The 16407-nt window shown below is 33.9% G+C and overlaps 1 protein-coding gene across 1 annotated transcript in view; it reads right to left on the bottom strand.

Moving 5' to 3' along the window:
• Positions 1 to 10537, bottom strand: part of LOC142352870 (sodium- and chloride-dependent GABA transporter 2-like) — a 59071-nt gene extending 48534 nt beyond the window's left edge. The window contains exons 1-3 of the mRNA XM_075405025.1: positions 10253 to 10537; positions 9688 to 9933; positions 698 to 829 (exon numbers count right to left, since the gene is read on the bottom strand). Coding sequence (XP_075261140.1) covers positions 698 to 829; positions 9688 to 9933; positions 10253 to 10298 — 424 coding nt within the window. The 5' untranslated portion in view covers positions 10299 to 10537. The remainder of the gene's footprint in view (positions 1 to 697; positions 830 to 9687; positions 9934 to 10252) is intronic.
• Between the last annotated feature and the right edge of the window lie 5870 nt (positions 10538 to 16407).

Here is a 16407-nt window from a genome sequence, read left to right as displayed (position 1 = left end):
TCATTCATAAACACAGCATCCCGTACCGAAATCCAAGTCTATATCAGTACTGGGTAAGTCTAAATCCAAGTCTTATTTCGTTTTTCAGTACTGGGCAAGACTTGAAGACTTGCACGTCTTGGCCAAGTCTGACAAGTCTTAAATGTGTTATGATCATAGCTCTGAATCAGTACTGATACCTAGACTTGGAATTAGACTTGCCCAGTACTGATATTGACTTGGCGTTAGGTACGGGATCTCACATAGTAAACTGGTCGAATGAACCCCAGGTTGAGGTCCCAAACGGAAACAATCTCTGCTCAGATAAAAATGTTTTCTGATCAGACTGAAGCGCGTTTTTGAGGTCCCAGATCATGTAATTGGAGGGCAGATGGGACCGTCTGGGGCATCAGCTTGGAATATCAAGCATGAAGGACAACTTATAGCACATCAGTAAGTACAAAACAACCTCATATAAGATGCTCTCAAATGGTTCCAGAATTCTCATCCTGTATCTTTTCTTATTTTATATTGAGTAGGAGGTCTTATCAAAAATTTTTCGTCTTTAAAATGTTATCAGTTTTAACGCGATAGCAATTCCGATTTAGTTGATTTTTATCCTATATTATCTATGATAATATTCATTATCAGCCCTGATAAAATAATAATTCCGTCTTCAATTTCGACCCCTTGAATCTGTATACCGATTTTTGATTACCTTTGAATATGGGCAGCATGTTCCAACACTGGATAGCACCCTGTTGACTATATTGGCCCAGAGTTAATTCCAGGAAGAACAATGGAGCTCCGCTGGCTACCATGAACAGTACATAGGGCACCAGAAAGGCACCTAAATCAACAATATCGCTAATATATTAATTGAGTTTTGAAATCACTTACCCAAAAAAATTATTCACTGAGAAATGTTTTAACTGTTTCGACCCCACTTGTGGGGGGGGGGGAGGAACTATATACTCAAATGTTTTTTTGCGATATATTCAACGTACAGAAATGTGCGTGGTATCATTAAAAAGCTATTCCAGCGTACAATTCAAAATATAAAGACTTTTTTTAAATTTCGTTGTTTTCGAGGAGTTATCGAGGTTTAAAGTTTAAAGTTCAAAAGTTTAAAGTTGTTTAAGGTTTAAAGTTCACTTAAAGTTTAAAGTTCAAAAGTTTAAAGTTGTTTAAGGTTTAAAGTTCACTTTTGTTCAATTTTACCGTAATTTTTTGTTCGAATTATCGTTTTTTCTATAAAAATTTAAATTCAAAATTACATTCCACGCCACAAATTAAATCATTTTTTGTGTTCATAATAGACGAAAGGCGATATAAAGACTAGCTCTGGCCTCATAGGGAAGTTTACCACAAAAAAATACGAGTTCTAGTTGAGAGCTCTAGTTTTTAGATTTTTTTTGGTTTTTTCAAGTCAAATAGAGACTAGTCACCTTTCATATCGAGATTCCGTTAAAGAAAAACCTCATTTACAATCAAAAAAGCCCAACCAACAAAAAATTTGTTTCCAAGGAATAACTCAAGTTTCCTTTTTTTGGATTCGTATCTCAGTTTTCGTAATTTCAACTGAAATGTTGATTTTCTTTATGAAATTTTACTGTATTCTTGGAATCATATGGCATAAACTCGTTGACTAAAAGTGCCATAGACTTCGTAATGAGCCTTAAGTGAACCTATTTAGTGCTTTGAGTGGACAGCTAATGACTGTTAAGACTTTGAAAATAAATTTTTAAATTTTTTTTTTTTAAATTAACCAATCATTAACTTATTTTTGCGAACTGAAAGCCAGTCTCAGTAATGACTGGAGCCCCCTCCTTCCTAATGCAACCAACTTTTATCTCGTTAGCGGTTTTATTTTCTAACTATTGGCTATGATTTCAACGCCACAAGATCTCAATTTTTTTAAAATTTTTTGACATTTCGTATTCTTAGATCCATTTGAAATCTTATCACCTTATCCTAATATTGATGACCCCCATTGTTTTAGCGAAGACGTTCAATGGATCATAGATTTAGTTTTCAGAAAAAAAATTTTTTGTTTGAGTGGCTTCAACACTTTCTTCTCGCACTTTTCTACAGAATTTTTGGTTTTTCGCCTGTATTTGTTGTTCTTTTCATAGTCGTAAGACTCTTTGTGACGTCTCATTGATTGCCTATGCATGCAAAACATCCTGGTTTTCATATCGGGTTAGAACTGAGCGTATTATTGACTTCTGTTGAAAGCTATTGAATTCAATAGATGTTAAGACTTTAATAAAATTTTGTTGAACTTTATTTGAACGTATATCATTCTTAAGCTTATTTTTGTGAACTGTAAGTGAGTCTCAGTAATGGCAGAACCATTTTCTTTTTTACTTCAACAAAATTTATTTAGTTGGCGGTTTTCTCTTCTAACTATTGGTTATATGACTTCAAGGCCACAAGATTTCAAAACTTTTTAAAAATTTTTGGACATTTCATAATATTGTTTCCTTTTGAAATCCTATCACGTTATCCGAATATTTATGATCCACTAAGTTTTAGCAAAGACGTTCAATTGATCAATGATATAGTTTTCAGAGAAAAAATTTTTTGTGTAAATGGCTTCAACACTTTCTTCTTGCACTTTTCTACAGAATTTTTCGTTTGTTGCCTGTATTTGTTGTTGTTTTCATAGTCTTAAAAGTAATTGTGACATCTTATTGACTGCCTATGCAAGACAAACACCCTGGTCTTCACATCGAGCCATATTTGAGCGTATTTATTGACTTCCGTTGAAAGCTTTTGGATTGAATGGCTGTTAAGACTTAAAAAATTTTTCTCTGAAGTTTTTTTCAACATGAATCAATCTTAAGCTGAATTTCGTGAACTGTAAGTAAGTGTCAGTAATGACAGAACCCTTTTTTTTCTACTTCAACAAAAATTTGTCCAGTAAACGGTTTTATCTTCCAAGTGTTGGTTTTTTTGACTTCGATGCACGTGTTTTAATAATTTTTTTGTGGATATTTTTTTCGTAATTTCGGTTCCCTTTGAAATCTTTTTACATTATCTTTATATTGATTGTTCCAATTGGCTTAGAAAAGACGTTCAATGGATCTTAGAAAACTTTTTCGGAGAAAAACTTATGGTTCAAATGGCTTCGACACTTCGTTCTCGCACTTTTCTACTGCATTTTTGGATTTTGCCTGTATTTGTTGTTTCATAGTCAGTGACATGTTGTAAGGTCTTATTGATGAATTTTGAATAACATACACCTTTGTTGTCTCATCGAGTCTCAATTGGGCGTATTTAATGGCTTCCGGTGAAAGCAATTGAACTTTATGACGTTGATACTACGGTTTTTCACAAAAATTTTGTGGTTTTAATGTATTTTTCGTTGCCATGCGAGTTATTGTGGTAAGTTATAGATTACCTGTGAATTAATGATATCGCTGCTTACTCAAGGAGGTAGAACTTAGCGTGCTTATTTAATTCCGTTGAAAGCTTTTGAATTTGAATGCTTCGATACTAGGGGTTTTCTCAAAAACTTCGTTGTTTTAGTAGAAATGTTTATATTTGTTGTTTTCAAGTCATTTTGTAACAATAAAAACAATTCGATTGCTGCTTGAAATTTAATTGACAATAGAAAACCTTTTTTTGAAAGGTTCATTCTCTAATGGCTTCGACACTTTTCTTCGACATGGCTTCATAGTCTTAAAGATTAGGATATTACACATTTTCAGTATTTTTCAGTATTTTTCAATTCTTTCAGTTTTTGTTGTTCTTTTCGTCAACTTGTAACTTATTCTCGTCATTCAGAGGTCCCCTTCAATTCGTTGAATTTCAAACTTTAACATTTTTATTCAATAAAAATACATAGTTTTCAGATAAGAGCTAATGATTTCAATGGTTTCGATAATTTGTCTTTTTGCAGATTGTTCGCAAAATTGTTCGCAAAAACAATGGGACCTGTTTTTGCAAACAGGTCCCATTGGCTTGGTAATGACTTTTTAGTAAATTTGTCAATAATTTTGTTGTTATAAACTAAGGATTGTGTTAGACTTTGGAAATATTTGTTTTAAAAATTTTGATTGATTTTATATTTCAACCTCATTTTTTCTTCTCTTTGTTCTCACTTGTTACTTTGTCTCATTAGGGAAAACATCCATCTGTTGCATAGTCAGGAAAAACAAAATTTGTGTTTTTAAGGTTTCATCTGATTGCCCTTTGACGCTGTTACTGGGCGCTTTTAAATTAAGATATTGGGTTTCTGTTTTGTTGTTTGTTGTTTTTTCTCCTGTTTTTTTTAATGCAGATCTCGAGAGCGCTTCAATGAGGCATGTCATTGTGCAATTCGATTAGTAGTTAGGTTTTGTAACAATTTTTTTTAAATTCAAACATCTATTTTTGTTTTCTCTTCATTTGGTTGACAATTAATTCAAAAATGTAGATGATCTCGGAACATCATGTGCGAACGCACATTAACGATCCTCCTTGTTATATATTGGCCCAGAGCACCCTGTTGACTATATTGGCCCAGAGTTAATTCCAGGAAGTACAATGGAGCTCCGCTGGCTACCATGAACAGTACATAGGGCACCAGAAAGGCACCTAAATCAACAATATCGCTAATATATTAATTGAGTTTTGAAATCATTTAACCAAAAAAATTATTCACTGAGAAATGTTTTAACTGTTTCGACCCCACTTGTGGGGGGGGAGGAACTATATACTCAAGTGTTTTTTTGCGATATATTCAACGTACAGAAATGTGCGTGGTATCATTAAAAAGCTATTCCAGCGTACAATTCAAAATATAAAGACTTTTTTTAAATTTCGTTGTTTTCGAGGAGTTGTCGAGGTTTAAAGTTTAAAGTTCAAAAGTTTAAAGTTGTTTAAGGTTTAAAGTTCACTTAAAGTTTAAAGTTCAAAAGTTTAAAGTTGTTTAAGGTTTAAAGTTCACTTTTGTTCAATTTTACCGTAATTTTTTGTTCGAATTATCGTTTTTTCTATGAAAATTTAAATTCAAAATTACATTTCACGCCACAAATTAAACCATTTTTTGTGTTCATAATAGACGAAAGGCGATATAAAGACTAGCTCTGGCCTCATAGGGAAGTTTACCACAAAAAAATACGAGTTCTGGTTGAGAGCTCTAGTTTTTAGATTTTTTTTGGTTTTTTCAAGTCAAATAGAGACTAGTCACCTTTCATATCGAGATTCCGTTAAAGAAAAACCTCATTTACAATCAAAAAAGCCCAACCAACAAAAAATTTGTTTCCAAGGAATAACTCAAGTTTCCTTTTTTTGGATTCGTATCTCAGTTTTCGTAATTTCAACTGAAATGTTGATTTTCTTTATGAAATTTTACTGTATTCTTGGAATCATATGGCATAAACTCGTTGACTAAAAGTGCCATAGACTTCGTAATGAGCCTTAAGTGAACCTATTTAGTGCTTTGAGTGGACAGCTAATGACTGTTAAGACTTTGAAAATAAATTTTTAAATTTTTTTTTTTAAATTAACCAATCATTAACTTATTTTTGCGAACTGAAAGCCAGTCTCAGTAATGACTGGAGCCCCCTCCTTCCTAATGCAACCAACTTTTATCTCGTTAGCGGTTTTATTTTCTAACTATTGGCTATGATTTCAACGCCACAAGATCTCAATTTTTTTTAAATTTTTTGACATTTCGTATTCTTAGATCCATTTGAAATCTTATCACCTTATCCTAATATTGATGATTCCCATTGTTTTAGCGAAGACGTTCAATGGATCATAGATTAAGTTTTCAGAAAAAAAAGTTTTTGTTTGAGTGGCTTCAACACTTTCTTCTCGCACTTTTCTACAGAATTTTTGGTTTTTCGCCTGTATTTTTTGTTCTTTTCATAGTCGTAAGACTCTTTAAGACTTTAAGAATATTTTGTTGAACTTTATTTGAACGTATATCATTCTTAAGCTTATTTTTTTGAACTGTAAGTGAGTCTCAGTAATGGCAGAATCGTTTTCTTTTTTACTTCAACAAAATTTATTTAGTTGGCGGTTTTCTCTTCTAGCTATTGGTTATATGACTTCAAGGCCACAAGATTTCAAAACTTTTTAAAAATTTTTGGACATTTCATATTATTGTTTCCTTTTGAAATCCTATCACGTTATCCGAATATTTATGACCCCCAAAGTCTTAGCAAAGACATTCAATTGATCATTGATAAAGTTTTCAGAGAAAAAATTTTTTGTTTAAATGGCTTCAACACTTTCTTCTTGCACTTTTCTACAGAATTTTTTGTTTTTTGCCTGTATTTTTTGTTGTTTTCATAGTCTTAAAAATAATTGTGACATCTTATTGATTGCCTATGCAAGACAAACATCCTGGTCTTCACATCGAGCCATAAATGAGCGTATTTATTGACTTCCGTTGAAAGCTTTTGGATTTAATGGCTGTTAAGACTTTAAAAATTATTCTTTGAAATTTTTTTTAAACATGAATCAATCTTAAGCTGAATTTCGTGAACTGTAAGTAAGTGTCAGTTATGACAGGACCCTTTTCTTTTCTACTTCAACAAAAATTTGTCCAGTTAACGGTTTTATCTTCCATATGTTGGTTTTTTTTACTTCGATGCACGAGTTTTAATAATTTTTTTGTGGATATTTTTTTCGTAATTTTGGTTCCCTTTGAAATCTTTTTACATTATCTTTATATTGATTGTTCCGATTGGCTTAGAGAAGACGTTCAATGGATCGTAGAAAGCTTTTTCGGAGAAAAACTTATGGTTCAAATGGCTTCGACACTTCGTTCTCGCACTTTTCTACTGCATTTTTGGATTTTTATTTAATGGTCTTATTGATGAATTTTGAATAACATACACCTTTGTTGTCTCATCGAGTCTCAATTGGGCGTATTTAATGGCTTCCGGTGAAAGCAATTGAACTTTATGACGTTGATACTACGGTTTTTCTCAAAAATTTTGTGGTTTTCATGTATTTTTCGTTGCCATGCGAGTTATTGTGGTAAGTTATAGATTACCTGTGAATTAAGGATATCACTGCTTACTCAAGGAGGTAGAACTTAGCGTGCTTATTTAATTCCGTTGAAAGCTTTTGAATTTGAATGCTTCGATACTAGGGGTTTTCTCAAAAACTTCGTTGTTTTAGTAGAAATGTTTATATTTGTTGTTTTCAAGTCATTTTTTAACAATAAAAACAATTCCATTGCTGCTTGAAAATTAATTGACAATAGAAAACTTTTTTTGAAAGGTTCAGTCTCTAATGGTTTCGACACTTTTCTCACTTATTTTCTTGATTTCGCTGTTTTTGAGTTTTTTTACTCTTTAGGTCGCCGTAAAATGCTGACCGGTCTCATAAACTTGTAATTAACGATTAAGTGTATGATGTTACCCGAAGCAGTCAGCTAGTAGCTAATAGTCTTAAAGATTAGGATATTATACATTTTCAGTACTTTTCAGGATTTTTTAATTCTTTCAGTTTTTGTTGTTCTTTTCGTCAACTTGTAACTTATTCTCGTCATTCAGAGATCCCCTTCAATTCGTTGAATTTCAAACATTAACATGTTTATCCAATAGAAAAACATAGTATTCAGATAAGAGCTAATGATTTCAATGGCTTCGATAATTTGTCTTTTTGCAGATTGTTCGCAAAGTTGTTCGCAAAAACAATGGGACCTGTTTTTGCAAACAGGTCCCATTGGCTTCGTAATGACTTTTTAGTAAATTTGTCAATAATTATATTGTTATAAACTAAGGATTGTGTTAGACTTTGGAAATATTTGTTTTAAAAATGTTGATTGATTTTATACTTCAACCTCATTTTTTCTTCTCTTTGTTCTCACTTGTTACTTTGTCTCATTAGGGAAAACATCCATCTGTTGTATAGTCAGGAAAAACTAAATTTGTGTATTTAAAGTTTTATCTGATTGCCCTTTGACGCTGTTACTGGGCGCTTTTAAATTAAGATATTGGGTTTCTGTTTTGCTGTTCGTTGTTTTTTCTCCTGGTTTTTTTTAATGCAGATCTCGAGAGAGCCTCAATGAGGCATGGCATTGTGCAATTCGATTAGTAGTTGGGTTTTATAACAATTTTTTTTAAATTCAAACATCTATTTTCGTTTTCTCTTCATTTGGTTGACAATTAATTCAAAAATGTAGATGATCTCGGGTCGGAACATCATGTGCGAACGCACATTAACGATCCTCCTTGTTATATTCCAAAGTCAATTGCTTATGTTAAATTTTTGGTTCAGAGTCTCTTAATTATGCAGTCAGCTTCTCCCGGGTTGACGTGTCAACGATATACGTAGAAATAAAAGGAAAGAATGATTTCGAAACTTTGTAAAACATATGCGATCATTTCTTTTCCGGATCTATTCTGTTCCCCCCCCCGTGTTTTTTATGACCCCCAGTTACAAATTATATGTTGTTATATAGCACGTTATTATGTAAGAAAATAGCTCGTGCTCCTGGGGGGCGTAAAAAATATAAGCCCACTAAACTGGGGGGGGGAGAATAGATCCGATTTTAGCTTGAGTAATTAACGGAACGAAATTCGTCAAAAATTTTACTGTTTCATATTACAATTAATTGATATTCTGAACAAACCAAACCAGTTAATCAGCAAAACTGAACAAAGTTATTGCGACTAATTTAGTGTCAAGCAATGCAACAGTAATCTACAGTATTGCGGATAGAACAGTTTACAAAAGCTAACTGCAAAAACATAATCCGGGCAGATTTGAAACCGCTGAAACGAACGGGGTGGTTTGAGCTTTCCCTGGCTTTGATAGGAGAGCAACCGTTATATTCTTTGAATTTGGCTAGAGTAATTTCTAATAAAATTTGAGCAATATAGACTCAGGCTAAATGCTTGCTCGAAATAATGGAATCAGTTTTATCCGTGAATACATGTTGCAAAATATAAGACTTTTTATAACGTAGATGTTACTTATTTCTACGTTTTGTGTGACCATTTTTCATCGTAGAAGTTGGTTACGCAATCTGTAAAATGCTAACATATGTCACAGGTCTCTACAAATCGCAAAATTGGTTAAAATTTTGCATTTTTGGACGTTGACGACGTAATGAAGTGTACCTTTCAATGTATTCTGTCATTCGATTCGGGGGCAGGTGCTCAAAAGCTTGTACAAAAATTCGGGGTCTTTCCCATTATAGCCCCCCGCCCCTCATAATGGTATGTTTACCATGATGGGGGCTCTAGGTTATCTGGCCACTAAGGTGGGTGGCTGTAATGGGAAAGACACAAAATTCGATTCTCCCAAAATTGCATTAGTTTTTGGGTCCTTACCCCCACTTACGTGAGGGAGCCCACTAACGGTAATGAGGGCAGGGGAGAGGGTGGGAAGTAAACGTTTCAAGACCACTAAGCTGGAGGAGGGCTATAATGGGAAAGACTCATTTTTTGGATCCGTTTGTTCCCCAGTACTTTTTGCGCCCCCAGTTACAGAGCATGCGTCATTACATAGTAACTCATTATGTAAAAATATGGCACGTGCGTCTGGGGGTTGCAAATAATATGCACCCACTAAGCTGGGGGGGCACAAACAATAAAGATCCCAATTTTTTAATCAATATTTTTTGGCTATTAGTCATTCTCTGCAAAACTAAGGTACGCGTTCCAATCGTTGATCTAAATGATCTAAATTTATAAGACAGCATGATAAAACAGGGAATTCTGAGAATGCGAGGAACTGCATATAAGATCGTACCCCCTCCGTGCTTGAAGCATAAATACGGGAACCTCCATAAGTTTCCCAGCCCAACAGCAAAGCCCAACAAAGTAATGATGAAATCTAAATGATTAGACCAGGATTGTCTCTGGCTGTTATTCGGTTCCGCCTCTTCCGCTATTGCCGAGTTCACATTCGCCTCAACTTCGGAACTGGGCGCTGATTGGATAACCGAGAGAGTAGTAACAAAGTCGGATCCCACGAATGGGGTCGAGCGTTCTCTGTCTTGAAAAGGTTTTTCCCTATTATAGCCCCAATGCAATTATGGATACATAGTCATTATTATAGGATTGTAAGTTGGGTCAAAAATTTGACAGCATTGTTTTGGATTTTTTCGTTTTGCAAGTGTTCTGTGCCGGAAGATGCGTATTTGGGAGCAATAACGAAGATCCGTTTTTTTTCCTAAACGCAATCAAAGGAATTGAGATTCAAGATCTATTTTGCCCCATCACCCACATAAATTATGGGATATTTTCCGTTTGTGCTCCCCCGTCATTTTATTTTGTTTGACACTTAATAGTGGGGTGCTATAATAGGGCAGCACCTTTATAAGTTCGCGCTCGGATTTCTTTTTCGTTGTTCGATTCCATATCAAGTCACAAAACTCTACGTCTTCATTTGTATCAACTGGATACGAAACTTTGACGGCTGAATAGGTCGATCGCCCGCCGTAAACTCAATTAATTCAGTTTTCTGGAAAAACAGAAGAAATATTTTTTTAAAATTCAATTTTTGTGTTGCATGACTAGTTGCAAGTTATGAATTGAAAACATAATGCTTGTCTGCAAATGGCTATCAAAGATCGTTGGTCTTGGTTGAACGTCGAACTTAAAATGAGGCGCACGTGTTTAATTAGAGAGATGACTTCAAGCATCAATTATCTTTGGGATCATTTCCGTTACTCCGTGCAACTCTTTCATCCCCCTCCTCCACGCTCCGTGACTAAATTTTGGAAATTTTTTTACAAGTCGGAACAAACTATTGGTTGTTTGAATCTTCCCATTAGTTAAACCCGCTCCCCCCAAAAATTATAGCCAAATAATAGAATATTAGAAAATTATAGAAAAAAAATTCTGTACAACCTAGTGCTTAAAGTGTATTCAAAATATGGGAAATCCTTATGTAAAAACACAGTGTCTAAGATATTTTGGATCTTTTCCGTTTGTGTCACCCCAACCCCCCCAGCTTAGTGGGTGCATATTAATTGCACCCACCTTCCACGACGCACATAACTTTTACGACTATACGTTGATGCGTTTACGTGCTATATTTTACATAGTAACGTGCTATAAAACAACACATGATTTGTAATGGCGGCCTTTTCCCTATCAATTGACTGATTGAAAAACTTGGAAGCATCTTGGAAATAATATTACAGGTGAATGAACACGGGTACCAAGTGGCCTGCAAGATTTTTGCAATTTTTTTTATTCATTTGCAAGACTCTTGCAAGCTTGTCCTTTTACTTGCAAGCTTTTCAATTCCTTTCGCAAGATGAATGGAAACATTGCAGAATGAATTTAAAAGCTCGCAAGATTTTTGCAAACTTTTCAATTCATATGATCGAGAAAGGGGCCACCACAGAAGGGATGCGGATTTTCGCAACAGAAACCTTGTTTTAGTTTTGGTATGAGCCCTTTTAGTTTCTTTGACGACTTGGAGACGGTGCATTACAGAGCTCCAGAAGGAGCGCACCTGACCTATCCCCCCAAAAAAATCATTTTTTAAGCATTCGAAAATTATTGGTTTCCCCATAACAATTTCGTGCAAAAATAATGGTGAAGTTTTTTGTTATTCTTTATTTTTGTAAAATATGAAATTATTTTTTTATAAAATAAGTTGAAATTATAACAGAAGGATTTGCATGGCATTGTGCAAGAATCTCTAATGCAATTTACTGAATCAATTTTCATCAATGATTTATCATCAATTGTAAACGGATTCAGTGTATGTGTGGACCGAATTTATATAGTCTAAAAGTATGTTCTCCTGAACCATTCAAAAACATGCTGAAACAAGTCTTTTACATAAATTCTCTCTTCTGGTTGATTCCGATCGATATCAAAGATTGAGGACTTTACACTCTCATTTGCACGGTCAATATATCTAATGAGAAAAATAAAAGCGACAATTTAAAATTTAAAAAATTGGAAAAAAAAATTTTAATTAAAAATGAAAATCGATTTCATTAAGAAATTTTTTACTGATTACTACGAAGTTTAATTGTGTCGTACTTTTTTGACTAATTTCATCGATTCTAACTGACCAAATCTGCTTGACCGTTTTTAAACCAATTCAATTAATTGCGTCTAGTTGCCACTTTTCAAGATTTCTTAATTAATTGATTTTTTTTTGTTTTTTATGTTGCATTTTTTGGATGCGTAATAGCCGTGGTTTATAGTGAGGAGTTTTTGCACTTTTATTCTAAGGGCCAACCATTGGACATTGACAAAATTCCTTTATTTTTCTCTGTTTTTTTTCGATGCGGACTGACTCTGTGCTGAATTTTTGTCACCTGAGTGTGGTTTTGCGCCGATTTCTTCGTTCTTTGTTGTTTAGAGGACTTTCTGAATGAATGGAGGCGTTGCTTTTTTGCTTATGTCACTCATTTTGGTAGATATTTTACTTCGATAATCTATCAGATCCTTGGAAAACGAAGTCACATCGATGTCAATACAGTCTGATGACGTCATTTCTGTAGAATTTTTCGCGGGCGTCCTATATTTGTTTTTTTTTCTACTTTTGGGTTGCTGCTTTGAAATATTTAAGAACAATTTTTACGGATGCAGGATTACAAAATCAAATGTCGTTCTTCGCATAAACGTAAAATAAGAAAAATATCAAAAAGTGTGGAAGCCTGGTTCCTTCTTAAACTGATTTTTTATGTTCAGTTGAAATCTGGCTGACAACCTTTAGCACTGTACTTTGGTATTATGAGTTTTTGAAGCTACTTGGGTGCATTGTTTTTCACGGCTTCAATCCATTTTTAGCCTAGATGTCTGTATATAAAGCTTACTCCTCTCGTCAAACTTATTCCGAATCGTCTTGATGCTTTTTAATGTTTACTTTCTGTAATGGTGCCTAATTATCCTTTACCTTTAACGATTTTGTTAGTAGTAAATATAAGTTCTCTCTGGGAGCCTGACCTAAACATTTTTTGTTCAGACTGGAGTTTCCGTCTATGTAATAGTATATAAGGTCTTTCGGAGGAAATAGTTTCCTTTAACACTTGTGCTCATATTATGTTGAACGTTGATTTGGGTTTTTTTTTCTAGTTTCAACATTTTGCAGTCCAGTGGTAGGCACTGTAAATTGATTACCTAATCATACTTTTTAGGCTTTGTCTCACCTTGCTCTGCTGCTGTCTCTTGCTACCCAGTTGTTTTTCTCAAAAGTTGATGCAAGTAGGGGCCCGTACCTAACTTTCAGAGTAATTCAGTACTGAATCAGGAAGATTTTCAGAAACAATTCAGTACTGATTCAGAGTCTGATCATGTCACATTTGGCTCTGAAATTCTCTGATTCAGACTCTGATTCAGACTCTGAATCAGACTCTGAATCAGACTCTGAATTTTTTCTGATTCAGACTCTGAATCAGACTCTGAATTATTCTGATTCAGACTCTGATTCAGACTCTGAATCAGACTCTGAATCAGACTCTGATTTTTCTCTGAATTAGGGTAAATTCATAACTAAGTTCGTGAGCCAAGCCAGGTTTTACCGTTGCTTTTGCTCTCAGGTCCTTAAAAATACAAATTCATACAAAACCTGTAGAAATTGATGAAATCTATATAGGTTGTCGGAAATTTTCTCAAGTCAAGTTAAAGACTGACTTTTTGAGATTTTCCAGTATGTTCTGTGTGGTTTAAACCCTCCTCCTTTTTCATTCCGGGCTGGGGACCGGCAGTGGCGGAGTTACTGAAATAAATTCTAGGAAAACTGGTATAGCATGGTAAAAAAAAACCAAGCTTGAACAATTTTCCAAAACAAAATAATGACAACTTTTTTTCAAATAAACACATTCTAACCAAATCTTTTGCAGATTCACAGTTCACATAGCCCATACAACTGGTTCTAAACCAAAAATGTTGGAAAAAAGCAATATTTCACAATACCAATAAAACCTATTTTAAAACTGATTATAGAGAAAATTGCAACTTCTTTAAAAAATGACAACTTTTTTTTCAAATAAACGTATTCTGGCCATTTATTTTACAGATTCACAGCTACGATACCCCAAAAAACTAGTTCTAAAACAAAAATGCCGGAAAAAAGCAAAATTTCACAGTACCAATAAAACATATTTTTAAAAACGATTCTAGAAAATTGCAACTTCTTTAAATAATGACAACTTTTTTCAAATAAACGTATTCTGACCATTTCTTTTGCAAATTCACAGTTCATAAAGTCGATGCAACTAATTCTAAACCAAAAATGCCGGAAAAGTTCATTATCTCACAATACTACCAAAGCCTTGTTTTAAAACGGATTATTTAAAATCGAAAAGCCTTTGAATAACGGTTAAATAACCGACAAGAAGTTTTTTTGTACTTTCCTGCAGTGTTGTCAAAAGTTTCTGACTTTCATTTTGATCTAGAGCTAATTCAAAAATGCATTCTGAATTTTCTTCTGATTCAGAACTAATTCAGAATTGCACTCTGAATTTTCTTCTGATTCAGAGAAATTCAGAGGACATAGATTCTGAATTTTGCTCTGATTCAGAGAGGTTTCAGAATCAATACAGAAACTATTCTGAAAACGTTCTGAATCAGTACTGAAAGTTAAAATTATTCTGAAAATGTTCTGATTCAGTTCTGATGCTGACTGAATGGAAGGTACGGGGGGCTGTACACTACCTCCAACTGTTTGTCATGTTTAAAGCTGTCTTCCCGTCGTTAAGTATTTTCAAGTTTTTAAAAGTTCTTAACAATGTTTCAGTTAACCCAGTGTGAATAAGTGCAACGACAATACCGTGCTGAGGAATTTTGTTTTTCGCTTGTAAGAAATTGTCGTTTTTTAATCGTTTTCCTTAGACAAAAACGATGAAAGCCCTTACCTGGTAATAGTCGTTTTGTTCGTTATTTCGTCGTTATTTTTATGTAAGAAATGAGGGTTTTTTCATCGTTATTTTCATGTAATTCAAAAAAAAAATCGAAAAAACGGGGATTCGAACCATTGACCTCACCATACATTACCTTATGCACTCACCACTGCGCTATCAGCCCCTTACTAAAAGATGCTAAAACGATTTTATAGAGAAAAACTAGTTCAAAGCAATTAAACGACAAAAAACGATCCAAAAACGACATTTTCTTTTGAAAAAACAACGTAAGAAATGAAAAAAAAAACGACGAAGAAACAATCATTTCTTACATGTAAAAGACGACATAAATGACAGTAACTAATGAAAACCAAGGAAGCGACGACAAAACGACTTGCTACTACCAGTACTTATTACTATTGTTTTACTTCTTATCAAAAGGTTCCTAGCCGATTCATTGAATCTACATCAGTCCCACATTGACAAACCGAGCCTTTTTTGAGCGAGGGATTTTTGGAAAAGATCAGTTTTTGCGGCACTGGAACGTACCTCAAATATTTCACAAAATAGATTTGACCAGTGAAAATAGATTTAAACAACAAAAATAGATTTGACCAGTGAAAATAAATTCGGCCAGTCCCACATTGACAAAAAAGCTTTTTTTGAGCCAAAGATTTTTTGGAAAAACAATCAGTTTTTGTGGCACTGGAACGTACATCATATAATGTACCAATTTTTTTAAGTATTGACCCCAAAGCAAAAATTTTCAACTTAGTACAATCCATATAATTAGGAGATACTACAAAAATAGTGTGAGCAACATTCTACAACTCGTTGACCCATAGTGTTACATCATACTTTTTAAAAACGAGACGAATTTTGAGAAACTTTGGACGAAATTGCAAAACTTGACTTTGGTTTTCAGAAATTAAGACAAGTAAGTCGCTCACCGAGTTACAACCGAATAAATTTTTGATTAGTTTACAAACTAAATTTTTTGTTCAGTGAATTAAAAACAGAAAAAAAATAAATAAATTGGACTCTTTTTCTGAAAATTCCCTGAAATGTTTTTTTTTGAATTTTGTCGGATTTTCAGATCGATTTTCCCTTCTTTGTTTACAAAAACGTCTTAGTTTCAACATCAGTGCCCATGCTTATAGTGCCCCTGAGTTTACCAGTTCAACATTGATATGCAAACCCTTTTTTGAGCGATGGATTTTTCAGAAAAAAATCGATGGCTCGGCTTTTCGACTTTGTCTTTAAAGATGATTATATTTAAATCGCTTTAAAGCTTTAAAAGCTTCAGTTAAATCTGTAATAAAGCGCGTATTACTAAGTATTAAATCACTTTGCACGCTCAAAAAGCGCGCGTTTATCTAGGCTCAATTGCGGATTAGAGATACTTTTAATGCGAATAATAGATACCTAAAATGAGCGGAAACGTGCTACAAGACTTGTAACCTATTTTACGATTTGAAAGTTCTTTTATTTCGCAAAATTGGCGAAACCCCTTTTCCAAACAGTAAGATACAAAGGATGTCTCCTAATTTCGTTCATGTTATGTATCTAATTTTTGAGCAAATTTTACTGAGGTATACCTCTGCGGTATACCTCTGCGTTGTAATGAACAATTGCGATGTCAGAAGTTTTGATCACCA

This window comes from Convolutriloba macropyga, chromosome 14 (genome assembly GCF_964194025.1).
Source record: "Convolutriloba macropyga chromosome 14, txConMacr16.3, whole genome shotgun sequence".
NCBI lineage: Eukaryota > Metazoa > Xenacoelomorpha > Acoela > Convolutidae > Convolutriloba > Convolutriloba macropyga.
This window is presented reverse-complemented; position numbering and strand designations above follow the sequence as displayed.